Here is a 27,500-nt window from a genome sequence, read left to right on the forward strand (position 1 = left end):
TTTACACAGCAATTCTCTGCTTTCCAGTGATTCTCAATATGAGACAAGTAACATACTTTCTTAGACAAAAAGAAGAGAAAGCTATTATATATCTCCTTTAGTAAATACACAGTAACATGCTGTCTAAGACGCAAAGAAAAAATCTTATCCACAAAAAGATCGCTAGGACATGAGTTTCATATATCTCCATTGCTAAGTTCTTTCTGTTTCTTTGTTGCTTTTCCTTCATCTCTCCCCTTTCTTTTTCTTTTGTTGTTTGCCTCTTCTCTGAACTGATGCCTGGGGAATAAAAAACATTAACATTATTTCTCCCCCAGCATATTTTTAGTTGCCAGCCAGTGTCAGAATTTTTGCCTTTCAGAAAATGTTCTTCTTTAAATATTCAAACATACAATAAATCAAATGAAAGAACAAACCATTTGCTTTTAAATGTTTCCCCGCCATTGACAAGTTAACACTTCCCTGCCAATGACGAGCTTTTCCGGCAATCCGTATTTCCGCTATTATCCACCAGGTGGTGCTTTAACCCGACTTATTACACGGCTCTCTGGAATGCTTGATTCTGATTGGTCAGTTGAGACATTTGCAGGTTCGTTCTTTTCAAATAATAACCGCTCCAAAGTTATAAAGCATAGCCGGTACTACTTGTACGATTTAAATCGCTCCGCGCCAATAAAGATTACTGTTTGGCGCCATCTTGTGACAAACACTGGACAACCACAACATTTTGACATTAATTTTAACATGTACGGAAAAAACAAAACATTTAAACAGTGGATAGAAGAACGAACAACGACAAGACACAGAGAGCTTACGGAGACTGAACTTGACAAAATAGAGCATGACAGCTACGAAGCCAACACACTAAAAAATACAGAATGGGCATTAAAACTTCTCAAAGACTGGCTAAAAGAGAAAAAATGGAGACAGACAAGTATGAAGCAGAGGATCTTAATAAGGTATTACGATAATTTTATGCATCTGTGCAAAGTTTCGCGGAAGGATAAAACAAATATGCCAATAAAATGTTTCAAATTCATATTCATGTCAGTTTTTTTCTTATGTGGCAAGTAGCCGTGTAATAGCGGGATAATGTAGAGGCAGCCGGTAGTTATCGGGAAATAAGCCCCTTCAGTGTGATACAAGACCCTCCGCTTTGTTTGAAAGCAGACGCAGATTTGATATTCGTATATATATATATACGCACACTTGAACTGCGTATACGCTCACTTTTTTACGTGGTTGGTAATTTGCGCAAAACACGTCCAAACCAGCTCCATATAAGGGCTTTCCGCAAGCGCTGGTCCACAAAAAAGTTTAGAGCAGTTTGTCTTAAAAGCAAAAGAGCACGAAAAGAAATCCATGATCATATTTATTATCGGTAAAGTTTGGCTCTGCATTTTTATTTGGAGGTTTTGCTGTCGCTGGAGGAAGCCAGTGCTGTCCACCAACCGGAGTAACGTTAAAGAAGTATTGGATGTATAAAAAATGACATTTAATTAATATGACAGAGACGCACATCTGTATCTAAAATATAACATACAGGAGATCAAGTGATTGATGTTTGGACTTCTCATTACATTTACCTCACGTTTAGGCCACATTAGGCATTTAGGCAGACGCTTTCAAATAGAGATTTAAAAAGTGAGGAAGGAAAGCGTGAAGATTTGTCATTACATGCATCTTCTTTATATGTGTGGAAAAAATAAGTAGGCTATAATAATGTATATAATAATAATATAGATCATGTATAATACTATATAATACAAAAAATATTATAATATAATATATAATCGTACATTTTATATATCAACATTATTATAAACATTATAATTATAGCCTAGTGTTTGATTTTAGCGTATGTGATTATTGTGCAACAGTGGTTTTCTTGAATTTTTGCGTACATTTAGGAGAATTTTCGACACAAAAGTTTTTGTTGAATCACGATTTGTTTGTGAAAACATTAGTAGGCACAAATTTGTGCGTATGCATGCTTAATGAATGAGACTTGTTTTCTAGAAGGCATTAAGTTTTTGTGAAAATCATAAAAAATGCTGGCACTGGCTGGCAACTTTTCTTAAAATGCTGGTGGGGAAAAAGTTAACCAAATAAAATTCAACCTATCTAATTTTTCATTTTTTATCACCTCTCAAATATATATTACCAAAAAAAAATTTTTTTGGAACAAAAAGCTGAAATATTTGCATTTTGGGAAGGACTTTTGTTAGAGATCAGATTCAGAACAATAATCAAAACATACACCGAGTTTACGGGATTTGTTTTATACATTGGGTAAGAGCGCCACCTAGTGCATACTAGTGAGATAACTCCTCAATGGTGGGAAAAGAGTTAATAAAACCAAAGTTGTTAAAGAGAAAAGCTCACCTAGACTGCCAGCGCCTGCCGCTATTCCACACGCGCCCAAAAGATGGCAGCCAGTTGGCATCAGTATGCGAGCTGTGATCAAAGTTCGCCCCCACGCGATTAGGTGGAAGTTTTTTGAGTTTCTCCTGTTCCTCTGTAAAATTTCAGATGTGTTAAATGAACAACAGAAACAACCCCTACATCAAAACTCTTATTATAATGAGACCATGTTGAGAACAGCAAGCTCTCATACAGCTTTATCCCAGTATATATACTGTGCATGCAATTTTGGTTTATGTATGGGATATTTATGACCCCACAATATACAGTTTATCTCTATACAACATATTACACATAAATGTGTCCTACTTTTTCCCAGAATGCCCTGCACTTCAACATTTCCCAAATGACCTAAAAGTAATAACCACAATACATAAAGTCCCCCTGTGGTAAAAATCATTTGTTTATATTCTTTAAGACAAACCATTTACAAATTCATAATTTGCATATTCATATCTATGAGTAGAGGTGGGGACTCGTTTGCATATTCATAGATCTGTGTATATTAAATGAGGCAAGGGTGTGGTTACATTCAAGCTGTTTTAACCCTAGCAGTCTATTGTGAACCGAATCCTAACAATACTCCACATCTTTACCTCGTATTACTACAGTGTTTGCAGATGTCATGAAAGTGAAGTACATACTGTGTTTAAGAAACTGTTGAACCGAAGGGCCGATTTCCTTCTGGCCGCTTCCTGAGGCTTCATCCGGTTCCTCCTGCAGCCACGGCGGTACAGCTCCTACAATTCAACACAAACATGTCCTTCTGCTCAGCGTCTTCTCAAAGAATAAGCCAAAGCAGTTTTACTTACCTGTGTGAACATTGCCATGGCTGGAAGAATGCTGAAAATAAAGGAAGCAAATCAAATGTAAACTTATTCATGAATCCAATAATGACGGCATTAATACAGCGGGAGAAGTTACCTGATAACCAATGAAGGTTAAGCCAAGTCCTGCTTCACCCCGTCGACCGTGTGAGGGAAGATCCTCGTGACTTGGCCCTGGCCGTGGCTCCATATCATAAGAGCAACTGTAGGAACTTATCAAACATAAACTCATATAAAGCATTGCAAGATATACATTTGTGTTCCCCATGTGCCGCTAACTCAATACAGGAACAGCATCTAGGATATATTCAAATATATCAAAAATAATACATCACATGGTAGGAAAATGGTGCATTATACATAAAGATTAGTGTGGCGCAATACAATACAAAAAAAAATAATCGGTACGAGTAGCGATGATTTATTTTGGTACCAATACCAAAAATAGCTTTTAGTTGTGTACTGTACTAAACTGATCATTTATTTAAAGCCTTAAATGTCATAATAATAATGTAAACTAAATAATATGGTTTACCTGGCCGCGTGTTTCATGTTGTCTTGGTGGCCCAGTTCAGCAGGCTGTACAAGTGCTGGATCAGGCTATGTTTGATTCAGGAAAAGTCAACAATGATAGCCCATGCATACTTAGCATCTTTACTAACAGGACAATTCGTTTGACAAATACAGTTTTATAAAGAGAGTCGGTGACAGAGCAGGTGATTTTAAATTTACAATTAATTTCTTCACGAAGCAAATCCAATAAATGAGTTCTGAGATATGGATACACATGGATCATCCCAGGAAAACAAACCTCTGTTAATGACTGAAGGACTTCCAGTCTGTGATGTTCCTGAGATCGAATGACGGCAGCTTGCTGGTGATGACAGAAGAAAACAAAATTTCAATTATGGTTAAAAAAATACTTTAAATGTAAAAAAGAAACTAAAAATAAAAACATATAGGAGTGGTTTCCCAGATTAGCTTAAACCATAGTTAAATCAGGAAATATAACTGGTTTTAACAAACATGCCTTACTAAAAACATTACTGGCGTGCATTTTGAGGCAAAACAAAGAACACCGATGTATTTTAAGATATGTCAGTCCAAATTGTTTTCAGTTTTGGACACCTCTTACATTTATTTTAGTCTAGGACTAGTCTAATCCCTGTGCGGGAAACTCAATTTATTGATGCCATTTTAAGTAATGCACAGCACATAGCCAGCACTTAAAAGTTTATCTAGAGAAATCATTGCTGTGCTTTGATGCAAAACAGCATGCTGGGATAAATCCTTTATGTCCACAAAAATGACTTATATACTATACCTCTTTAATAAACACATCCTCTTTATCCTCATACTGTTCAAGAGCCTTGGCAACCTCAGACTTAAATCTGCAAAACAAAGGGCATGTATTGTTTTTCCCCTGTAGGACATTTCCTTGTCAAAAATGTACTTTGGCAATACCAATGTATATTCATAAAATGTTGCCATAATTGAATAATTTCAAACTGTACTTTATTTTAAGTAATGTAATGAATGTAATAATCAATAAAGTGATGTTACAGGGGACATATCATGAAAATCTGACTTTTTTCCATGTTCAAGTGCTATAATTGGGTCCCCAGTGCTTCTATCAACATAGAAAATGTTAAAAGATCAACCCAGTAACTTAGTTTTTGGTAAATCAATCTCTGAAAGCATGCGAAAAAATAGGTAATTGAAATTTGGCTCCACTTGTTGTGATGTCAGAAGGGGATAACACTCCCCCTTAATATGCACTAACCAACCACGGCACTGCCATTTAGTGCAGAAATCAGCTCATTTGCATTTTAAAGGACACACCCAAAACGGCACATTTTTGCTCACACCTACAAAGTGGCAATTTTAACATGCTGTATTATTATTATTATCTGTGGAGTATTTTGAGCTAGAACTTCGCAAATGTACTCTGGGAACACCAAAGATTTATTTGACATCTTAAAAACGTCTTGCGAAATGTTCCCTTTAAATCATTGATGTAATGGCTGTCGCGATTATGAAATTTGGCTGGCGATTAATTGTCTAATAAATTGTGGCGATTATGACGATTAATTGCCGGTTTTGTTGCTTTGACATTTAACTCATGTAATAATTTTCACATTGTTGTGATTATTTAAATTAAATCTTTTGCCAGGTTTACCTGGCAGTAAATATTAAACCAACACCAAATAGTTTTTTTTTTTACCTTAAAATAACGTTTCCAAAAAAGTTTCAGTGGTTCATCCACTCAAAACAGGGTGAATGGCACTTTCACATTCGCTTTGCAGCCCTCTATCGACCAAAACCGCACTAAAGAAGTTTCCAACCGTCGGGTAGTGGTCCTGTAGTTCGAGTGAAAACTACAAAAACTTGCTTTACGGCAGACCTACAATCCAATCAGAGCCAGCTATGCTGCAGTGTTTACGACAGTGCTAATGAACAATTACGCGTCTAACCTGTAGGGGGAGCAAAGAGCAATAACTCTTTAGTGTTGCTTTAATACACATAATGCATATTTAAAAGTAATCTGATACTGTCTCGTTTATACAGGCGCTGCAGCTCCCCCTTGTGTTTTTAGAGAGATGTGCAATTATTGCGGTGATCTGAAATCATCGCGATGAGGTCAAACAATCACGATGAGACGATTATTTTAATCAAGACAGCCCTAATGTCTTACAGTAAATTAGCCGGGTCACTGTAGGGCAAATCTGGTAAATGCATTGTGGGACACAGTATACAGCACTTCTCTTACTATTTCTGAAGTATATAGGCATGCCCCTGATACTTTTGTGTAAGCATTCATGCTTCTCAGTTACCTCTCAGTTTCCTCTTCTGTTATAATGAACTTGTCTCTCAGTTTTGGGTCTGCTTTATTCTCCCACCAGAACTTGTGTGTGTTTATCCGGTGTTCTGGGCTGTAAAGAAAGACATTCAGTGAATTCACTGAAAACTTTACTTGCGTTTCTCAAAGGTTTTTATTTACATGCGTTCTCTTACGTGCTCATGTGCTCCAGCAGTCCAGCGTGCAGAACAGTGATGTTACTGTCAGTCACGTGTTTCTGCACCTCCAGCCCGCAACAATAACACCAGAATTGAGCATCATGATCGGGACTGTTTTTCTCCACGTGAGGATTTTTAATGTTACGCCGTGCTTCTTTAACCTGCAGAGGTGAATGAGGAACATAAACATAATGGCTGGCAGTGAGAAACAAATTATGACTGCGGTGGTGATGATCATTAAACGGGACATATTACAAGACTTTTTAAACATGTCAAATAAAACTTTGGTGTCCCCAGAGTAAATATGTGAAGTTCTTGCTCAAAATACCAAATGGATAATTTATTACATCTTGTTAAAATTGCCACTTTGTAGGTGTGAGCAATAATGTGGCATGTTTGGGTGTCCGGTTAAATGCAAATGAGTTGATCTCTGCACTAAATGGAAGTGCCGTGGTTTTATAGTTCATATTAAGGGGCGGTTTTATCCCCTTGTGACATTACAAGGGGAACCAAATTTCAATTAGCTATTTTTTCACATGCTTGCAGAGAATGGTTTACCAAAACTAAGTTACTGGGTTGATCTTTTACACATTTTCTAGGTAGAAACACTGGGGACCCAATTATAGCACTTAAACATGAAACAAGTCCATGTTCATGATATGTCCCCCTTAAAATGTTATAATCAGCGTGCATCATACATTCATAACGTAAAAACACCATGGTATTCTTTAAGGTATTGTAAAACTTTCTGTGGTCACTGTTATCTTAGTAGCATACGTACCTTCTCCAAGAATTTAACAATCACGACTTTAAGTTTACTCTGGTGGCTTTTCCCAAATATGTGTCCTTTTCCAGAAAAATCAGTTTTCCTGCAGATCGCACAGTAAAATGCACCCATTTGGCTTTTGTGTAATTTTCAGCGACATCAAAAGAGTCATCTGCGTCTTCTTTTAATGTTTACTCGGTGGCGGTTGTCAAACCAGTTGATAGCTCTTTACCGCCACCAACTGGACTGGATGGATGGGCTATATTCTTCACAAATAGTGAAGAAGTTACAGAATGAGCAAGGAAATTAGTCCTGGGAATATTCATAATAATGCAAATAACAACAAATAACAAATACTTATAAAAAAGTGATTCAAGTATGTAATGACAACAACTAAAAAGGAGCTCCAATCATTATTTGGAGTCAAAACGCATGCGCGACTATAACAGGGAGGAGCCTCAGTGATTGACAAGTACTCAGCCAATCAGGCTTCGTGTTTTTGGGCCAATCAGCGAGCGCTGTGATGCGCTTGGGCCAATAATAGAGAAGGGTTTTCATTTTAAATCCAGGCGGTTGGAGCGAAACGGAAGAATAAACGTAGGGTATCTGGAATACAATATTTATCATCATGCAGGTAAAATAATCCAATATTAATCATCCTGAGAAAATGTATACGTATATATTATTGTGTAAGGCAAATGTTGTTTTAGTGTAGCGCAAGATACTTACATATATAACATCGCTTGAACATCGCCCTCATGTCTGTACACCGATTGAGTTAGTATTTGTGTTTTACTCTTATAACGACTGTTTTGTGTTTAACTGTGTTAGTATTCAGTCAGCTACGGGTTTTGTTCACGCAACTAATGTTAAGTATGACGTGTTTTATCAGAATAAAGAAAACATGCAGCCGCAAGCTGGTCACACGCAGGTAACTTAACCATTCATTGTTATTTATTTTAATTAATGTAACTTTTATAAAAGAGTTAAATCAAGCTAATTTAGTGTAATTTTAAAGTGATCACACGCTGTGGTGATGAATATGTGGTTAGTAGTAGTGGTAATGGTAATGATGGTGTGTTTATGCTGTTGTTTAGCCATCAAGCCTTGGTCCGCTTCGAGTTGGGATGAATTTGTCTGCAGACACGCACACCATTACAGGTAAAACATCTTCACGTATGAACACATCAGTAGTTGCACTAAAATATATTAACAAACTCTGATTTGCAAAGGAAGTTTCAAGTAGACAAAACAGGACTAATCCAACCTGGGTTAGTTTGGCCTAGTCTGTTTTATTACGCTGGTTAGAGCCTTTTTTTTTTTTTTTGCCGATACAAATTTTAAAGGGGACATATCATGAAAATCTGACTTGCCATGTTTAAGTGCTATGTTGGGTACCTATAGCTTCTATTAACTTAAAATTCTTTTATAAAGATAAACCCAGTAACTTAAGTTTTACATGCTTGCAGAGAATGGTTTACAAAAAAGTAATTGAAATTTGGATCCCTTTGTGGTGTCAGAAGGGGATAATACCGCCCCTTAATCTGCATTCTCCAGCCACGGCACTGCCATTTAGTGCAGAGATCAGCTCATTTGCATATTAGAACATGCTCAAAAACAGCTAATTTTTGCTCACACCTACAAAGTGTCAATTTTAAAGGAACACTCCTCTTTTTTGAAAATATGCTAATTTTCCAGCTCCCCTAGAGTTAAACATATGATTTTTACCGTTTTGAAATCCATTCAGCTGATCTCCGGGTCTGGCGGCACCACTTTTAGCATAGCTTAGCATAATCCATTGAATCTGGTTACACCATTAGCATCACGCTCAAAATGGCAGCGCCCGAAAATAGTCAGTCACCTTGGTCATTTTTAATAGCCGGGACTATTTTTGGGCACTGCATAATAGGGCTGAACGATACATCGAATTTTCATCGTCATCGCGATATGAACTCACGCGATGAACACATCGCAACAGACAGCCTTGACGCGGTGAATGAAGGGAAAACGATAAGCGCATGTAATAAACTTTTGACCTATCACGTTTTGCCCTGCGTTCCAAACCGCATTCTTCCATACTATATAGTAGGCGAAAAGCACTACTTCTCGTACTCTTTGCATACTATATAGTATGGAAGTAGGCAGTTTGGGACGCACGGATGGTTTGCGCGTTCATGCTATTAGGCCAATCAGGGGAACCCCCAAGTCAGCTACGCTCAGATTGATTTGTGAGAGGTGTCAGTTGTGACGCTGTGCCTGTTAGCAAAAACGATGGTGAAGAAAGGAGAGAAGAATGAGGAAAATGTGTTGTCAGACGAAAACCTTGTGGTGAAAAGGAACAGCACTTCAGCTATATCATGGAATTATTTTGGATTTAGGAGAGATGACGCCGCAAACACCGGTACTGTGGAAGCGGTGATTCACATATTGCGTCTATTGTGCTCTCAAGTTCATTATTTAAAATGTATGTGCGCTCTGGAAGTGCCGAGGTCGCGACTCCCACGCGGTGCGACTCGCTCGTTTTTCCAGGCTTTTCAAAAACATTTTAACTTTTCAGAATGACACAAGTGCAGCGTGCAGGTCATGTGACAATAACCTACGTGTCTAGCGTTTTCCACGCATTTTAGGCGCGACATGTGAATGGCCCCTAAAACATGCAAAAATATAAAATGTTTATCGCAACTCGCATCGTCATCGCAACATTATTTAATGTCATCGCACATCGCAACTTTTCCTCACATCGTGCAGCCCTACTGCATAATATCATTGCGCCTGCTGCAGCCATGTTACGGCAGCAAAGTCCTTGATTATTATGCCAGAATGAGAGTAAAGTTTCTAGCCATATCGTCCTAGAAAATCGAAACTTTTTTTTCCATCGGTCTTCGTACACGATGTAACTACAGAAGAGTCAAGTTTTAAATGGGAAAAATATCCAAACTCTTTGGTTATTTTTGAGCGTGAAGTAAATGGTCTAATCAGATTCAATGGATTATGCTAAACTATGCTAAAAGTGGTACCGCCAAATCCGGAGATCGGCTACCGTTTACAGTGTAAACGGTAAAAATCAAATGTTTAACTCTAAGGGAGCTGAAAAATGAGCCTATTTTCAGAAAAAGTGGAGTGTCCCTTTAACATGTTATAATAAATTATCTATATGGTATTTTGAGCTAGAACTTTACATACATACTCTGGAAACACCAACAAGTAACGCGTAAGAAGTGATGGAAACGCCAAGTCCCTTAAAGGTGCTCTAAGCGAATTGAAGCGTTTTAGACCATAAAACATTTTTTGTTACATACCGGAAACATCTCCTCACTATCTGCTTGCTGCCTGTCCGCTGATCAAACTGTAAAAAAAACGCGATCTCTGTAGACAGCCCAGGCTTCACAAACGGCAATATCAACAAATGGCCAAACCTAGCAGCACAAAACAAAACAAAGTATTCCAGCCAATAAACGACAAGAAGGATTTGGGGGTGGGAGTTGGGCGCGTTCATGAAAGCACGGAAGGGAGAGGGAGGAGTTAGCTACGCTCTGTCTGTTTGAAAACAGTTCAAACATCAACAGGAAGTGACGTCGCACATTATTCGCTTAGAGCGCCTTTAATTTGCAAAAAAGGTTATTACGCTCACTTGAGGTGGTTTATGCCAGTGGTTTTCAAACTGGGGGCTGGAAGATGGTGCCAGGGGGCACCAGTTTTATGACATTTTATGAAATGCATTAATTTATCATGAATTCTGTGTAATTAAACCTAACAAAATAAGGCTACTAACCAAAAGCACAACTTTTTTTGTATAATTTAATGTTTTTTTATTAAAATGTTGAGTTTTAGAACAGTTTTTGTCACAAATTTTCTTTGGGGGGCCGCAAAGGAATCCACCGTACACGAGGGGGGCCACATGCTGAAAAAAGTTTGGGAACCACTGGTTTATGCGATAGAGTAAATGCGAATAATGGGAGCTGGATATGCATCTGCAGAATCATTTCTTGCATAGCGAACATGTGATTTACCATATATGGGGCTCAAAGTCGTCGTGATGCCCTTGCTGCTGGTGCCTGCAAAAAAAAAATCTGCGTTTCTTCTGTGCACAGCATTCAGTTTGGCAATTACAAGCTGCACAGCTAGTAAATTTATAACTTGCCCAATCGTAACTAAATGCAGTCATGTCTCCGTTTTCTAAGCGTGCCTTGTTTTATTTGCTGTGGTTTCTAGCTTTACAATACCACCATCATTTGGTGTCAACTTAATGTAAACACACCTACTGTAATTCCCAAATTTTGAACTTCATCAATTGCTCTTAAAGGAATATTCCATTTTCTTAAAAGAAAAATCCAGATAATTTACTCGCACCATGTCATCCAAAATGTTGATGTCTTTCTTTGTTCAGCCGAGAAGAAATTATGTTTTTTGAGGAAAACATTGCAGGATTTTTCTCATTTTAATGGACTTTAATAGAGCCCAACATTTAATACTCAACTCAACACTTAACAGTTTTTTTCAACGGAGTTTCAAAGGACTATAAATGATCCGAAACGAGGCATTAGGGTCTTATCTAGCAAAACGATTGTCATTTTTGACAAGAAAAATAAAAAATATGCACTTTTAAACCACAACTTCTTGTCTAGGTCCTTTCCTGCGTGACCTAACGTAAATGCATAGTGACGTAGGGAGGTCACGTGTTACATATATGAAACGCACATTTGCGGACCATTGTAAACAATAAACTGACACAAAGACATTAATTATCATCATTCACATACAACAACGTAGGAACGGTCCTCTTTCTCAACACTTGTAAACACTTGGCCGTAGTTTCGCGTTCGTCCTCTGTGACCTCTTGACGTCATGACGTATTGCGTGGGGTCACGCTGGCGCATCACAACCGGATCTAGACGAGAAGTTGTGGTTTAAAAGTGCATATTTTTTATTTTTCTTGTGAAAAATGACAATTGTTTTGCTAGATAAGACCCTTATGCCTCGTTTGGGATCGTTTATAGTCCTTTGAAACTCCGTTGAAAAAAAACTGTTAAGTGTTGAGTTGAGTATTAAATGTTGGGCTCTATTAAAGTCCATTAAAATGAGAAAAATCCTGCAATGTTTTCCTCAAAAAACTTAATTTCTTCTCGACTGAACAAAGAAAGACATCAACATTTTGGATGACATGGGGGTGAGTAAATTATCTGGATTTTTTTTAAGAAAATGGACTAATCCTTTAAACATCTGAGAAAGCCCTTACATTTGTATGTAGGGTTAGACCATCGCCCATAGACCATCCCCTCGAGGTATTTTGGGCAGAAGCGCTCAAAACAAGTGAACAATAGAGACGGGATATATTAAAACGGGATACAAAATATCGGTTGGACAAAGGACACTATAACCATGATGTTTGAGTTTTAAGTTGATATTGAAGTTTGTACAGAAGCTGATGTTGAATGATTTGCATTTGTTTTAGGTCCTGGGAGAGTTCCAGTCAAGTCCAACTCAAAGTAAGTTTTATTTATTTTATATAAAAGTTAAACTAATTAAGGGTAACACGGTAATCAACTTGACGAGGTCTATATACCTTTCCCTGTCCTTTGCCCTGTGACAGTTTTTAGCATCTCTCCTCCACCCCATCACCTCACCCTCAGATTCAATGGTCTACATATGGGGTTAAAGTGTGTTTGATAACCTCTATTTTCCTTCCCTCAGAAAATTCACCATTAAAGACTTCGACATCGGCCGTCCACTGGGAAAGGGAAAGTTTGGGAATGTGTACTTGGCACGAGAGCGGAAGCTGAAGGTGATCGTGGCTCTAAAGGTTCTGTTCAAATCTCAAATGGAGAAAGAAGGCGTAGAACATCAGCTAAGAAGAGAAATTGAGATCCAATCTCATCTCAGGTGTGTAATCCTCTTCAGAAGCTGTTAATCGTCCTGTGTTTGATCAACTCAAACTGATTCATAAAAATCTGTGTGAACAGGCATCCAAATATTCTGCGCTTCTATAACTATTTCCACGATTCCTCTCGGGTGTATCTGGTTTTGGAGTACGCTCCACGTGGAGAGATGTACAAGGAACTTCAGCGTTGTGGACGTTTCGATGACCAGCGCACCGCTACTGTGAGTGATCTAAACGCACATGTGTGATGTCACAAATGTCTCTCTTGTAGAGTTAAAGGGGGTTGCTCATCCAAAAATGAAAATTCTGATGTCATTTACATTTCTAAACCAGTACGAGTTTATTTTGATAAATGGTGGTAAGCATGCAGTTGACTGTACCTATTGAGTGCCATAGTATTATTATACATTTTTTTTACTATGAAACTCAATGGGTACCATTAACTGTATGCTTACCCTCACGTTTTTTTAACCCTGTGTGAGTTTCGTTAGGGTTGATTCACATTTCGCATCTTTTGCGTGCTCAGGTTTGTTATTTCAAATGTAGACATGCGGTATGGACGCTCATCATGGAAGCGGTGTGCCGTGTCCGCACCGCATCGAGTTAAAAACATTTCAACTTTCTAGAATGCTGCAAGCGCACCGCAGGTCATGTGACAAGAACCAACAGGCGGTCGTGTTTTCCGTACGGATTTAGATGCGAAATGTGAACCGCCCCTTAGTCTGTTAAATACAAAAGTTATTTTGATAAATTAGAAGAATTAAAATTTTTGGGTGATGACCAAGTATTGGATTTATCATCATGGTTACTCTGTTATGTTGTCTGCAGTACATGGAGGAAATTGCTGATGCTCTTCAGTACTTTTTTTTTTTTTTTTTTTTTTTATTTTTTTATTTTTTTTTATTTAGTTAATTTAATATGGACATAGCAATAGACATTGGACGAACCAGATGCATTGTATTAAGTGTTATAGCACGTGTGCTAATTTTCAACACCTGTCCATAGGAGGCTTTTACAACTAAAAAACAAACTAAAACCACAGTATACTAAACAAACACAGTTACACATGAGAACAACTTTGGCCCGTTTTAAGCCACTGTTTTAGCTCTCTGATAAAGATGTTAATATTGGTCTGCAGTTTAAATCCAGTGGGGAGAGAGTTCCATAGTGTAGCCCCTCTAAAGGAGAAGCTAGATTGTCCAAAAGATGTTCTTAGCTTCGGGAGCACACAATCCCCACTAGCTGAGGCTCTGGTGGAGGGTCTAAGAGAACCCTGACGCCTCTCCATGAGGCCCGAAAACAGTGGTGACACACAATTGTTCAAACATTTAAAAGTCAATTTCAAAACACTAAAATTTATAAAATTTTCAAAAGTAAAAAGCTTGTGTTTTTGTATGATATCACACTGATGCCATCTCATAGGTTTTTTATCAAATATCTTAATTGCCTGTTTATAAAGAGAGGTGACTGGTTTTAGAGTGGACGCTGATGTCTGTGACCATGCCGTAATACAGTATGACAAATGCGAAAAAACCATAACATGCATAAACAATAAAGCCGCGTGATGTGACAAATGCCCTCTAATAAAACGAAAACAATTCAAGTTTGATTTCACTTTCTTGCAAACATGGTTTACTTGACTTTGAAACTTCAAGTGTTTGTCCAAAATAATTCCCAAATATTTAGTTTCATGAACCTCTTGAATGGGTTCTTGGTCTAAATGAACCTCAAAGATGCTGTCAGGGGACCTCCGGTTGATCGAAAAACACATTGAAAAAGTTTTCTGTACGTTTAAAGTTAAATGAGACAGCTGAAGCCATCTTGAGATGTTATGTAGTGCCTGTGTTAACTGCTGCCCAGCCAGTGCAGTTGTTTTTGCTGACACATGGATAACTGTGTCGTCAGCATAAAGCTGGCAATTTACACCCTGACAGCAATCTGGAAGATCATTTATATACATTGAAAACAACAGTGGTCCTAAGACTGACCCTTGAGGCACTCCTAAGTCATTTAGACTCAAGTTGGATTTAACGGTTCCTACTTTCACACATTGTTCTCTACCCTCCAGGTATGACTTAAACCATGAGAGAGCTGCAGGTGAAAGTTGGAAATGTTGTAATTTCTGTAATAAAATACAGTGGTCCACTGTGTCGAAGGCCTTCTTTAGATCTAAAAACACAGCGCCTACGACATTCCCTTTATCCAGTGAGCCTTTAATCTGTTCTAGCAAGAAGCAATTCGCTGTTTCTGTACTGTGTTTTTGTCTGAACCCAAACTGCTGGGCATGCAACAATTTGTTATTTTCAAGATGTTCTATTAATTGTTCCGCCACAATTTTTTCCAGCACTTTAGAAACAACAGGGAGGATGGAAATAGGCCTATAATTACAGGCTTGATCTTTATCGCCTGACTTATAAATTGGAGTTATAACAGCAGTCTTCCAGCTCTGAGGAAAAGTATTTGTCTGTATTGACTGGTTTATAAGATAAGTAATGGGATCGAGCAAACTGCTTAGATGTTTTTTAATTAGAGAAACATTGAGATTATGTATGTCTCTTGATGTAGAATTTTTCATTTTGACAATAATTTTCCTTACTTTGTCACACGAAACTTCTCTGATTTGTAAGAGATCTGTACTACTAGGCTGAACTTTATTCTCATGAGGTAATTTGCCCTTGAAAGGTTTAGCTAGATCGTAAACTGATTCGACAAAGTATTTGTTTAGCTCATTTGCAATTAACTGGTTATCAGTAACATAATTATCATCAATTTTAAGGCAATCTATAATTTGAAGGTTTTTCCTATTAGAATTTGTCAACTTATTTATATGTTGCCATAGTTTAGAGCTGCTTCCATTTGCATCTTCTATCATTTTTATAAAATATTTAGTTTTTGCTTTACGCAGCTCACTTATGACTTTGTTCCTGAGACCAGTGAAGATTTGATGGTCAATATTATTCCTAGATTTTAAGGACTTTTTAAGTGCAAGGTCACGTTTTTTAGCCATTAGCCAAATGTCGTGGTTAAACCATGGTAGAGAATACTTCCTTGTTTTTTTTGTCCAGGTTTTTGTGTACTTATTTATTACATCATTTAGTTTAGTGACAAATTTGGATGCACTCACATTTAAATCCGTCTCAGCGATAATACTATTCCAATTAATTTGATTTAGCTCATTTTCGAAAGAATTTATTTTTGATTTGGGAATTCTTGTTGTTTTCATTTTATTCTCTGCTTTATTATGATTAATAAAACGCTTTTTAGTTAACTTTCTAACAGCTAATGTCATGTTATGGTCACTAAGCCCTGTGATCAGATTATAAGTTTTAGTTATTCTTTCTGGTCTATTTACAAAAATCAAATCAATCAATGTTTCGCTGTGTTTAGTAATTCTTGTAGGTTTGTTTATCATTTGCTTATATTTGAACTTATCCATCAATGATTTCAGCTTTGTTCTGCTGTTATTTTTCTCCTGCCAATTTATATTGAAATCGCCCATTATTATACATTCTGTACAATTATCAATATTCAACAGGAGACTCTTAAGATCTTCATCAAAATTTGCTCTATGTGAAGGTGGATTATAAATAACGATTAATTTAAATTGCATTGTTGCAGACAGAATTACATTTAGCCCCAGGCATTCCAATGTCGAGTCAATGTTAACTATCTCACACTTAAATTTATCTTTGATGTATAATAGCACCCCCCCACCCCTCCTTTTGTCCCTATCTCTCCTGTAACACTTAAAGCCAGGTATGTTGATTAGGTCTGTAGGAACGGATGGATACAGCCAGCTTTCAGTCACACACATGTAATCCAGGTTGGAATCAGTTAACAATCTTTTAATTTGATCTATTTTTGGTAAGATACTCCTTATATTAATGTGTCCTCCCAAAATCCCCTTTGGTTTTGTTTGGGGATTCCAATTACAAGAACCAACAGGCGGTCGTGTTTTCCGTACGGATTTAGATGCGAAATGTGAACCGCCCCTTAGTCTGTTAAATACAAAAGTTATTTTGATAAATTAGAAGAATTAAAATTTTTGGGTGATGACCAAGTATTGGATTTATCATCATGGTTACTCTGTTATGTTGTCTGCAGTACATGGAGGAAATTGCTGATGCTCTTCAGTACTGTCATGAGAAGAAAGTCATTCACAGAGATATTAAACCAGAGAACCTTTTGCTGGGCTTCAGAGGAGAACTTAAAATCGCAGACTTCGGTTGGTCTGTCCATGCACCATCACTAAGGTAAATAACGTCGTCTTATTTAGTCAAATGCTTTATGACTCTAGTAAAGTGTTTACTGTAAGCCTGTGTTTTGCTTTAGACGGCGCACCATGTGTGGCACGCTGGACTATCTGCCCCCTGAGATGATCGAAGGTCACACTCATGACGAAAAGGTGGACCTGTGGTGCATCGGTGTGCTGTGTTACGAGTGTTTAGTGGGAAATCCTCCGTTTGAGACGGCCAGCCACACTGAAACATACAAGCGAATTACTAAGGTCTGTGTGATCCTCTGTGGTTTGGCATGCTTGGCAATGATTGTGTGTATATATAAAATATTATTTTTACTTTATGCATTCATACAAAAATCAATGCATGCTTTTTAACAGGTGGATCTTCAGTTTCCTAAAGTAGTGTCAGATGGTGCTCGAGATCTGATATCTAAGCTGCTCCGTCACAGTCCCACCATGCGTATGCCGCTCAGGAACGTAATGGAGCATCCGTGGGTGAAAGCAAACTCCCGCAGAGTTCTGCCCCCAGTCTGTAACCCACAGGCCGCCTCACATCACTGACACGAGCAAACCCGACGATGAATCCAGTTTGTTTCAGTTCAGAATCTGCTGATCACGAGGGAGAATTCTGCATCTATAAGTGTCAGAAACGCCTGATTTAGGGCTTCATCCTCTGTCTGTTCAACACGAGGTGGTGTCGGTTATTTAATGATGCTTCTCGATTGGCATCCTGACTGAGCTGTTTGATATAAACAAACAAACTTATGTATTAAATGTATTATTTTTCACCTTTATGCTCCTTTTAAAGTTGTAGATGTCTTTGGTTTCAGTTCTGTTGTTATTCGTGTGTTTTCTGTCTTTCTGTATCCTTTTGCTTGTAAATGTGTTTATGCTTAGAAACATAAAAGGTTTTAAATATGTTTTGTGCTGTGACATTTGATTTACAAACTGCTGTATTCAAAGTCAGAAGTACCTGATGAAATTTTTATTTCAGGATGTTTCATAAATGCTCATTTTAAGCAGTAACATGCTTTTGGTTTATTATGGTAATGATTATCGATTTGTTCTTTACAGCTTTACTACTGTTTATACTATTTTTCATAAATACTTATTTAAATCCTGGTCATTATTACAATATTGTTTGTTTTTATCACATTTGACAATGTAAAGAAAATTTGTGAAAATTAACTTAAATATCGACTAAGGCCATGTCAAAGATTAAAATCTGTTTTGGAGGCCGACGATGATAGACTTTAACCTGGATTTAGCCAGACAAATTTACTTATTATTTTATTATTAAAGGTTTGCTTAATTTTCTTTAAAAAAAAAAAAAAAGAATTCTCACCACCGTGTTATCCAAAATGTTTGTCTTTCTTTGTTCAATCCAGAAGAAATTAGGTTTTTTTTCATTCCAGGATTTTTCTCATTTTAATAGACTTTATTGGACTCCAACAATTTAAATTTTAAGTGCAGGTTAAAATTGCAATTTCAACACGGCTTCAAATGGCTCTAAATGATCTCAACAAGTGCATTAGAATTATATCTAGCGAAACGGTTGTCATTTTTAGCAAGAAAAATAAAAAATATGCACTTTTAAATTACAACTTCTTGTCTTGCACTAGCTGTGTGATGCGCCAGCGCGACCTCACGTCATTGTGTAAGCACGCGGAAAGGTCACGCGTTACATATGTGAAACGCACATTTGTGGACCATTTTAAACAATAAACTGACATTAATTAGCATAATTTCACATACATCAACGTCGGAACGGTCCTCTTTCTCCACACTGAAGTGTTAGTTTTGCATACGTCATCCGTGACCTTTTGATGTGACGACGCATAAAATACTTTTCACTGAAGGACTGTTTTATGCACAGTTTTAAGTATTTTTACATTGGTCTTTCTTAAATCCAAAATTCAGTCGTGGCTTGTGGCCTAGATTTCATTCTTGTGACTGCCGCTGTGTGTCTCCGCGCCGGCAGGGGGCGATATCATATCAGCGCCGCGCAGCTCGTGCGGTAGTGAGGAAGCTGTTGCTGTAGTAACGGGGAAGTGCGCGTGAGCGCGTCCCTTTCTGTGCACGAGTGTTAATATCACAGTGCTTTTAAAGTTGATAACGACAGGTATAAAGTTTTAAGAGATTAGCGACATAGATGAACGACACGGTTTGTTCACAGGTCAAGCTGGAATGTCTGCATTGAAGAATCTCGTGCCTGCGCGGTTTCTCACGCTGAGCGCGCACCTGGTCATCATCATCACTATATTCTGGTCGCGGGTGAGACGCCACACACTTCACAGATGTTGTAACGGGATATGCAGATATCAGTGTATCATGGTTTTCTGTTTTACAGGACAACAATGTTAAGTCATGTCTACCACTGGAGTTTACTGAAGAACAGTTCAAGACAGAAGATACGCGGTAGATACACACACAAATTCTTTTTTATATGGGAGGATTATTGTTAAATATGTAATATGATTTTCTGATGATAGTGATCTGTCCCTCTGTCAGGATTGTTGTGGCTCTGTCTGTAACACTGGGTTTGCTTGCTGTTGAATTGGCTGGATTCTTCTCTGGAGTCTCAATGTTCAACAGTAATCAGAGCCTTCTGTGTATCCTTAAATTTGCATAATCAAGAAGAGCAAATGATAAACCAACATGAGTAACGTTATTTCAGGATATCTCCAATGTTTTTCTGAACATCTCATCAGCTCTGGTCGCTCATTCCAGCGCATCCGTCAGTTTGTCTCTGTTTGTGTTTCAGCAGTGGCCCTGCTGGACGATCTGGATCATATTCAGTCTCTGCAGGTCTGTGTTCAGTTGCGATTTTGAAGGTTATGAAGAAGCTGTATTTCACAAGCTTTATTTTCTTTGGTTACTTAAAAAACGGCCAAAATGAAAATGCAAGTAAATATTTGACAATATTTGAGGCACTTGAGTATTAAAGGGACATTTCACAAGGCTTTGTTAAGATGTCAAATAAATCTTTGGTGTCCCCAGATTACATATGTCAAGTTTTAGCTCAAAATACCATATAGATAATTTATTACAACATGTTAAAATCCTTTAAAATGCAAATGAGTTGATCTCTGCACTAAATGGCAGTGCCGTGGTTGGATAATGCAGATTAAGGGGTGGTGTTATCCCCTTCTGACATCACAAGGGGAGCCAAATTTCAATGACCTATTTTTTTACATGCTTGCAGAGGATGGTTTACCAAAACTAGGTTACTTTGTTGTTATTTCTTACATTTAGGTTGATAGAAGCACTGGGGATCCAACTATAGCACTTAAACATGGAAAAGTCAGATTTTTATGATGTGTCCCCTTTAATGTTGAAGGAGATTGAATATTGTCTGTCTGTCTGTCACAGTGTGGTTCCAGCAGTTTTGGAGTTGGTGCTGCTCATTTCATGGAAGTAAAATAGTCTTCTGCACCGACCCTTGAAGATCCCTGAAAAGAGACTGATTCTTTTGTATCATAAAAAAGTTCAGTGATCTTGAATGAATCTTCTGGTTAAAGGACTGTTAGTGCATTATAGGAAATGCATGTTGCATATTTTTCCTACATTTAGGAATGTTACGAAATGTATCACAGCGTTTTTGCACCATTGCAGGACAATACAGAACGGGCATGGCCTTTGGAGTAAATGGAGCATTCTCATAAGCTCAGAGAAATGAACAGTAAAATGTAACATTCAGAATGAATTTGGTTAAAGGAGACGTACTGTATGAGACTTTAAGATGTGAAATAAATCTTTGGTGTCCCCAGAGTGCGTATTGAAAGTTTTAGCTCAAAATACCCCACAGATCATTTATTATAGCATGTTAGCTTTTAATGTTTGGGGTCAAATTGACCCAATAGTTTAATATATGCTAAATAACTTCAAATTTAAAATAAAATGTGTATATTAAAATATAGTTATGTTTTTCTTACAAAGTTATTTATTTAGATTAATTTCTGTGAAAACACATCTTTTGTAGCACATAAATTAAGTGTAGTAAAAAAGTCAAAATAGTAATGAAAATAATATATAACACTTATTTTATTTGAGAATAGTTTTACCAGTTTTTCCACACATTAATAGTAAAAAAATCACTCATTAGATCATTTTTACAGTATGTACATTATATATACACTAGTCAACATTTGAAGTGGATCAAAACAAGTGGTCTTAAAAACCAATACCCAGACCTGTTCTTGTCTTAGGACATCTTTGATTAACTTTTTTGATCCACTTTAAATGTTGACAGGGCAGACACGTATCCAAAGTGACTAAAAGGAACAAGTCAAAAGAAAAAAAAATGCAAAAAGTCAATTAGCATATTTTTCAGAGATGTCAAAGTAGCTTTGGGGTCAATTTGACCTCAAACATAGGATAGTTAAATGCAAATGAGCTGATGAAATGTAAACACTGATCGCCATAATGGTGGTTTGTTAAAATTGAACCTCTGTCGTGGTTGGAATGGATAGTGCAGATTAAAGGGTGCAGATTAAAGGGCGGTATTATCCCCTTCTGACATCACAAGGAGCTATTTTTTCACATGCTTGCAGAGAATGGTTTACCAAAACTAAGTTACTGGGTTGATCTTTATCAAATTTTCTAGGTTGATAGAAACATTGGGGACTCAATTATAGCACTTAAACATGAAAAGTCAAATTTTCCTACTGTATGTCCCCTTTAAGATTTTCAGAATGAACTTGGTTAAATATCACTGGAGTGAAAGCTCATGTATTATGACTTGCTAAACACTGACATCAGCATACTTGTTAAACCTGAAAACATGACTGTATTTGATTGAAAATATTACCAGTCATGTCATTTTTCCTAACAGTGACACTGTATGGAAGAAACAAACACAGTTATGCTATGCTGCCCTCTTGTGGTTGGGACAGAAAACTACAATAATACTTTGATGCATTTTATTTAGATTTTATGCAAAGAAAAGAAAGTGTTTTAGTAAAGAAAACATACAAGAAGAATATAACATTATGAAATAAAAGTGCATTTACAAGTATACAGAGTGGAAAACAAATTCGAGGAGGTTCACTTCTCCAACCTGATGAAATCTCAAATGTCAGTGGTCAACAGAATCACAGATGTAACAATGCTTTAATCATATCTGTAAAAAATGCACATAATCCAAAGTAAAGATTTTTACATATTGAACTGCATCACCTTTTATATTGAAAGCCTCACCTGGGTAGTTCATGCTCCTCTTCAGCATTCTGAAGGAATCCGCTGTAAGAGTGTGGATCTCATCCTTGAGTCTCTGTCGGCCATCCAAGGTGAGATGCCACAGACACGACTTCCTCTTCCCATCGCCAGATACCTGCTGTGGGGTCTTTTTGAAACTGTTGCTGAAACACAGGTTATGGCGGATTGTGTTTTTCCAACCATCTGGAGCGGTGATGAAAAACGGGAAGTGCTCTCTAGAGACAGAGAAAAGTAGTCAGTCAAATTATTAAAACGATGGCTTTAAATGGTATTTTTTTAAAGTAATGCATTACAATATTAAAGGATTAATCAATTTTCTATAAAAAAATCCAGATATTAACTCACCCCCGTGTCATCCAATTGTCTTTCTTTGTTCAGTCGAGAATAAATTATCTTTTTTGAGGAAAACATTTCAGGATTTTTCTTATTTTAATGGACCCCAACACTTAACAGTTTTAATGCAGCTTATAATTACGGTTTCAAAGGACTCCCGATCCCAAACGAGGCATAAGGTTCTTATCTAGTGAAACGATTGTCATTTTTATAAAAATAAAAAAATGCACTTATAAACCACAACTTCTCGTCTTCCTCCAACTGTGTGACGCACCAGCGTGGCCTCACGTAATACGTCATCACGTCAAGAGGTCACGGATGACGTATCGAAACTACTCCCCAGTGTTTACAAGTGTGGAGAAAGAGGACCGTTCCGACGTTGTTGTATGTCGAATGAAACTAATTAATGTCTTTGTGTCAGTTTATTGTTTAAAATAGTCCGCAAATGTGCGTTTCATATATGTAACACATGACCTTTCTACATCACTATGCAATTGCGTGAGGTCGCGCTGGCTTGTCACAGCCTGAGGAGGAAGAGAAGTTGTGGTTTAAAAGTGCATATTTTTTATTTTTTTATCGTTTCGCTAGACAAGACCCTTATGCCTTGTTTGGGATCGTTTAGAGTCCTTTGAAACTGCAATTTTAAACTGCACTAAAACTGTTAAGTGTTGGGGTCCATTAAAGTCCATTAAAATGAGAAAAATCCTGCAATGTTTTCCTCAAAAAACATAATTTATTCTCAACTGAACAAAGACTGAACCTTTAAGTTACTCCCCCCAAAGAGTAACTAATTGCGTTACTTAGTTACTTTTCATGGAAAGTAATGCTTACATTACTTTTAAGTTACTTTTGCATTACTTTTTCTTACTTTGCTAAGGCTTGATCTTTTTCAGGCCTTGCAGGTGTTTTTTATGATCACAAAAATGTCAAGCTCTGGCCTGCCATCTCAGTTTCTGACTCAAACTGTTCCCGCTCAGGCGCACAGAGCGCGTAATTCTACGTTAATATGTTCGCTTTAATTCAGTACATTATTTTAATTAATGTGTACATTTATAAAGTAATGCGTTACTTTATTTGTTACTTCGATAGTAATATTATTACGTAATGCGCGTTACTTGTAATGTGTTACCCCCAACACTGTTCCCTAACCTTTGACCTGTGTTTTTTTATGGAACTATTGAAAAATCCAGCTAAAAAGTGACACAGCTAGACCAGCTTGCAACATCAGCAAAACCATGCTAAGACCACTTTATGCTGATTTCAGCGTTTTTTTTTTTCTTTTTTTTTCGGGAATACAGCCAAAAAAGGCATTCTATGGCATTGTTTGGTATATTTGGAGTGGTAGTTTACTGCCCCCAAAAAAGGGCCCGAAGCAGTGATATTCTAGTCTTTATTTGTGTCCGGTATTTAAACAGAAGGGTCACATGTAGCGTTTTGCTTAAGCAACCACTGCTAAATAATAAATATATACATGAGCTTAAGGACCTGGTGAAGTTGTAGATCTGCTGTACGTTAAGACTCCCGGTACGACTGCTGCTGAGCGCCATGGCAATAAGGATGCAGTAGTTAACAGGTGGCCTCGGCCATGCCCCACTTTTCAGATTGACGCTGTCCTGCAGGGCTCTCTGAAGTCTTCTGTTCTGCATAAGACCAATCTTGCGAGTGGTGCCTTTGGGTGCCCTGCCCCGCTGCGTACCTTTCACCTTACGACAAACGGGCACGTCTACAGAGGAAGCATCGTCTTCATCCGTTAACTGGGTGAAGGAAAACAGAGAACTAAATTTGCAGAGAATCTTATAAAAAAAAGTGCATTTCTCCCAGATACAGATTATCAAAACTGCATTTGCTTGCCATATTTTGAACAATGCAAAACGGCGATAATCCTTTAGTCATACCTGATACTCGCTGGAGAGGGAGGTGTCGTGTACTGACTCATTCAGACAGGTCTCATCAGGCAGCATCACTGGGTGCAAACTTTGATGTAGAACGGGTGTGGTGGATCTTAGCGTAGTAGTTGGTTTTGGGGGTGTTGGTGCTTTTGGATAACTGTCAGGATATTTTATAGCACAGGCTAAACTGGGGTTCACCATCAACCATAGGTTAGGTTGAATTTCAGGCTCTTTAGAAGAAACAAGACAGAAGAGCACATTTGAAATGAACATTAACATTTCACTAAGGAGTCCTTTTATAATAAACTTTTCTGGTCTCAATGTGATCTTAAACAGATGTATGATTTTTCAACTTTACCACTGTGTTTAATAGCAGAGTAACCTCATTGTTTCATTAATTATGGGTGCACTGTTTTTGCAGGATATTTTAAGAAATTATTAAGCAGCTAATGTTATTTTTTGTTTTCTACATTAAAGGCAGGACTCGAGCCTAGTACCAAACTATAATGCATGTTTGAGTTGTCCTGACTAAAATAGCTTGCACCGACATAGCATAGCCTATATCAGTGCCATTGTTTTGTCTCAAGATGCACAGCAGTAATGTTTTTTTGTTAAGGGCTCTTTAAATCTCCTTATATAACTAGGCCTAGTCCTGGCTTAATCTAAACCCTGTCCAGTTAACTGCCCCAGAATCTTCTAACATAATGTAAATATAACCTTGATATCGTTAATATTGACTTGAGTAAGGTCAACAGGAACACTGTGTTTACTGTATGTATTGAAATTGGTGACTGGTGCTCTGAATCTCATAATTAGATAAAGGGTCAGTTCCCTGGACAGGGTTTAGATTAATCCAGGACTATACGTTAGTTATATTAAGACATTTCAGTAGTTTTTACAAAATACCTTACAAATAAAAAAAACTTACTGGTGTGCATCTTGAGACAAAACAATGACACTGATAAATATATAGAGAGATGTGTCAATGCAAGATGTTTTTAAAGGTGCCGTAGTAGCTAAAATGCTAAAAACAAAGTTGTGACTGCTGTGTTAGCTCTATATGCTAGTTAATGCTATATGCTAGCGTTTAGGCTGAAGTTCTACTATTGATGTTACAGTTATGTTTTGTAGGTCAATACTGAAAAAACCCACAAATTTACCACTCAGAAACATCCATTAACAATCTACAAACAATTGATTATTCCTCAAAATCATCTGATGCTCATACTCAAACATATAAAATCTGTTTACACACACACAGAGCTACTGAAGGAGCTGCTCTGAGAAACAGCCAATCAGAGCAGAGCTCAACATTATTATTCATGACCCTTTCAAATAATGATATAGACGATTTCATTCTAAAGGCGAATCGCAGGGTTGTATATGGACATGGAAAACCGTCTCTGGATCATTTTTGCACTTAAAGAAGTAGTCCACTTTAAAGATGGGGCCCATTTACCATAGTATTTAAGTATAAGTCAATGGACCCCATCTTTAAAGTGCAGTACTCCTTTAATAAAGCCACACAACTTCGATATAAGAGAACCATTTAAATATCTCCCAATTTATCTCATCAATTAAGAGAAAACAATTATGCTTTCCTGACGCATTTTTATGTTAATTTGTTATTCTGCTATTATCCACTAGATGGCGCTCTTATCCAATTTATAAAAAAACGAAGCAAAAATAAATTGGATTAATTTTAAACTCTTTGTATGTTTTGATAATCATTCGGAATCTGGTCTCTAACAAAATTCCTTTACAAAAATGCAATTATTTTAGCTTTTTGCTCAAAATTTGGTATTTTTGAAGAAACCTACACATATTTGAGAGGAGAGAAAAAAAGAGAACAAATGAAGATAGGATAAAAATTTTTCGTTTAGTTTGTTTGAAAGCAGAGGGTCTGTTCTTTCATTTGATATATTTGTATGTTTATATATTTATAGAAGAACATTTTCCTAAAAGGCATTTTGTGAAAATTACAAAAATGCTGGCGGGCAACTTAAAAAAAAAAAAAAGGCTGGCGGGGAATGAGTTAACATTATTTCAATGCATTCTTTGGCACCTTTAAATTAAGGCAGCTCAAACATACATTTTAGTCTGGGACTAGGATAAGCCCTGTCTGAGAAGCCACACTATGAGACTTTACCCAATTAAGTCACATATTGTATACTAATAGGATAGGATCAAATGATATATAAGGATAATAAGAATACAAACAGCAGAAGTTGTTTTTTATATTTCCGTACAGATCTTTATCACAACCCAAACAGGGATCTATAAAGTTTCTTGAAAATTCATGTATTTATATAAAGACATTTCATACTCATTGTTTAGTTTGATTTGCTTCTAAAACGTTTGATAGTTTTTTAGGTCTGAATGAGTAGACGCACCTTTGTCATTGGTTGGGTAATGTGACGTCGCGTCTGTCGCTGGTAAAGATCTCCTCGAGATTCTCGCGTAATGCCACTGCGCCAAATACTGATCGCTCCGTTTCTCATCTAGAAAACCACAACAACATATTCTCACGATGTTGAAAAACTGACTCGACTGCATCATTTGTTATTTGTAAGTGATTTTACCCTGATAATATTGATCAGTTGTCGTGGTTAATTTGATTTCCTCGTTCATATCCCAGTCATGCAAAGCTGTGGTTAAATGAAGCTCGTGAAATCTACTTTTCGATTGAAGATGTAAATACATTTCGTCGAGTGCGTGGTTCAGTAAAAACTACGATTTCAGACCTGTTTTCCTTTTATTCAACAAAATAATGCTGTAGTCAGGTCAAGAAAGAGCTTAATCGCTATTTTGTCTATTATCATGACAGGTGGAAATCATTAAGTGTCTGCTTCATTATTAGCAAACAAGAGTGCTTTAATAAAGCTATCGGACAACTCGGATTTAGAAT

The 27,500-nt window shown here is 37.2% G+C and overlaps 4 protein-coding genes across 6 annotated transcripts; 2 read left to right on the forward strand and 2 right to left on the reverse strand.

Moving 5' to 3' along the window:
- Positions 1–65: 65 nt before the first annotated feature.
- Positions 66–7,243, reverse strand: cenatac (centrosomal AT-AC splicing factor). 2 transcript variants are annotated; one of them, XM_065284120.2, is made up of 11 exons: positions 7,051–7,243; positions 6,267–6,430; positions 6,086–6,184; positions 4,576–4,642; positions 4,063–4,125; positions 3,787–3,851; positions 3,349–3,454; positions 3,237–3,267; positions 3,069–3,164; positions 2,386–2,518; positions 66–279 (listed from the first exon to the last, which is right to left on the reverse strand). In XM_065284120.2, exons 1-11 carry the CDS (start codon positions 7,165–7,167, stop codon positions 177–179), a joined length of 1,044 nt encoding a protein of 347 aa, XP_065140192.1. In that variant the 5' UTR covers positions 7,168–7,243; the 3' UTR covers positions 66–176. The 2 variants fall into 2 exon arrangements, with proteins under 2 accessions (XP_065140192.1, XP_065140191.1); XM_065284119.2 differs by having other exon boundaries at positions 3,349–3,463.
- A 339-nt stretch (positions 7,244–7,582) lies between these two features.
- aurkb (aurora kinase B) lies at positions 7,583–18,071 on the forward strand. 2 transcript variants are annotated; one of them, XM_065284121.1, is made up of 9 exons: positions 7,583–7,669; positions 7,928–7,966; positions 8,133–8,196; positions 12,488–12,521; positions 12,727–12,915; positions 12,996–13,134; positions 17,018–17,166; positions 17,246–17,420; positions 17,532–18,071. In XM_065284121.1, exons 1-9 carry the CDS (start codon positions 7,664–7,666, stop codon positions 17,712–17,714), a joined length of 978 nt encoding a protein of 325 aa, XP_065140193.1. In that variant the 5' UTR covers positions 7,583–7,663; the 3' UTR covers positions 17,715–18,071. The 2 variants fall into 2 exon arrangements, with proteins under 2 accessions (XP_065140193.1, XP_065140194.1); XM_065284122.1 differs by lacking the exon at positions 7,583–7,669 and adding an exon at positions 7,746–7,812.
- Positions 18,072–19,183: 1,112 nt separating this feature from the next.
- On the forward strand, positions 19,184–21,241 carry tmem107 (transmembrane protein 107). Its single transcript, XM_065284125.2, has 5 exons — positions 19,184–19,427; positions 19,504–19,571; positions 19,665–19,765; positions 19,865–19,961; positions 20,526–21,241. Exons 1-5 carry the CDS (start codon positions 19,341–19,343, stop codon positions 20,572–20,574), a joined length of 402 nt encoding a protein of 133 aa, XP_065140197.1. The 5' UTR covers positions 19,184–19,340; the 3' UTR covers positions 20,575–21,241.
- A 200-nt stretch (positions 21,242–21,441) lies between these two features.
- foxr1 (forkhead box R1) lies at positions 21,442–27,482 on the reverse strand. Its single transcript, XM_065284126.2, has 6 exons — positions 27,175–27,482; positions 26,986–27,093; positions 24,599–24,822; positions 24,189–24,457; positions 22,353–22,585; positions 21,442–22,275 (listed from the first exon to the last, which is right to left on the reverse strand). Exons 1-6 carry the CDS (start codon positions 27,293–27,295, stop codon positions 22,247–22,249), a joined length of 984 nt encoding a protein of 327 aa, XP_065140198.1. The 5' UTR covers positions 27,296–27,482; the 3' UTR covers positions 21,442–22,246.
- Between the last annotated feature and the right edge of the window lie 18 nt (positions 27,483–27,500).

The sequence above is a fragment of the Paramisgurnus dabryanus genome, chromosome 5 (genome assembly GCF_030506205.2).
Source record: "Paramisgurnus dabryanus chromosome 5, PD_genome_1.1, whole genome shotgun sequence".
In the NCBI taxonomy this organism is placed as follows: Eukaryota; Metazoa; Chordata; class Actinopteri; order Cypriniformes; family Cobitidae; genus Paramisgurnus; species Paramisgurnus dabryanus.

Coding starts and splice junctions, on each gene's coding strand:
- tmem107 (XM_065284125.2), top strand. CDS start 19,341: ATGTCTGCATTGAAGAATCTCGTGCCTGCGCGGTTTCTCACGCTGAGC. Junction 19,428..19,503: donor TCACTATATTCTGGTCGCGG/GTGAGACGCCAC, acceptor TCTGTTTTACAG/GACAACAATGTTAAGTCATG. Junction 19,572..19,664: donor TTCAAGACAGAAGATACGCG/GTAGATACACAC, acceptor TCCCTCTGTCAG/GATTGTTGTGGCTCTGTCTG.
- aurkb (XM_065284121.1), top strand. Junction 13,135..17,017: donor ATGACCAGCGCACCGCTACT/GTGAGTGATCTA, acceptor TGTTGTCTGCAG/TACATGGAGGAAATTGCTGA. Junction 17,421..17,531: donor CATACAAGCGAATTACTAAG/GTCTGTGTGATC, acceptor GCTTTTTAACAG/GTGGATCTTCAGTTTCCTAA.
- foxr1 (XM_065284126.2), bottom strand. CDS start 27,295: ATGTATTTACATCTTCAATCGAAAAGTAGATTTCACGAGCTTCATTTA. Junction 24,823..26,985: donor TTACCCAACCAATGACAAAG/GTGCGTCTACTC, acceptor TTTCTTCTAAAG/AGCCTGAAATTCAACCTAAC. Junction 22,276..22,352: donor GAGGAGCATGAACTACCCAG/GTGAGGCTTTCA, acceptor CATTTTTTACAG/ATATGATTAAAGCATTGTTA.
- cenatac (XM_065284119.2), bottom strand. CDS start 7,167: ATGGGTGCATTTTACTGTGCGATCTGCAGGAAAACTGATTTTTCTGGA. Junction 4,126..4,575: donor AGGATGTGTTTATTAAAGAG/GTATAGTATATA, acceptor TGTCATCACCAG/CAAGCTGCCGTCATTCGATC. Junction 280..2,385: donor GGCAGGCGCTGGCAGTCTAG/GTGAGCTTTTCT, acceptor TTTATTCCCCAG/GCATCAGTTCAGAGAAGAGG.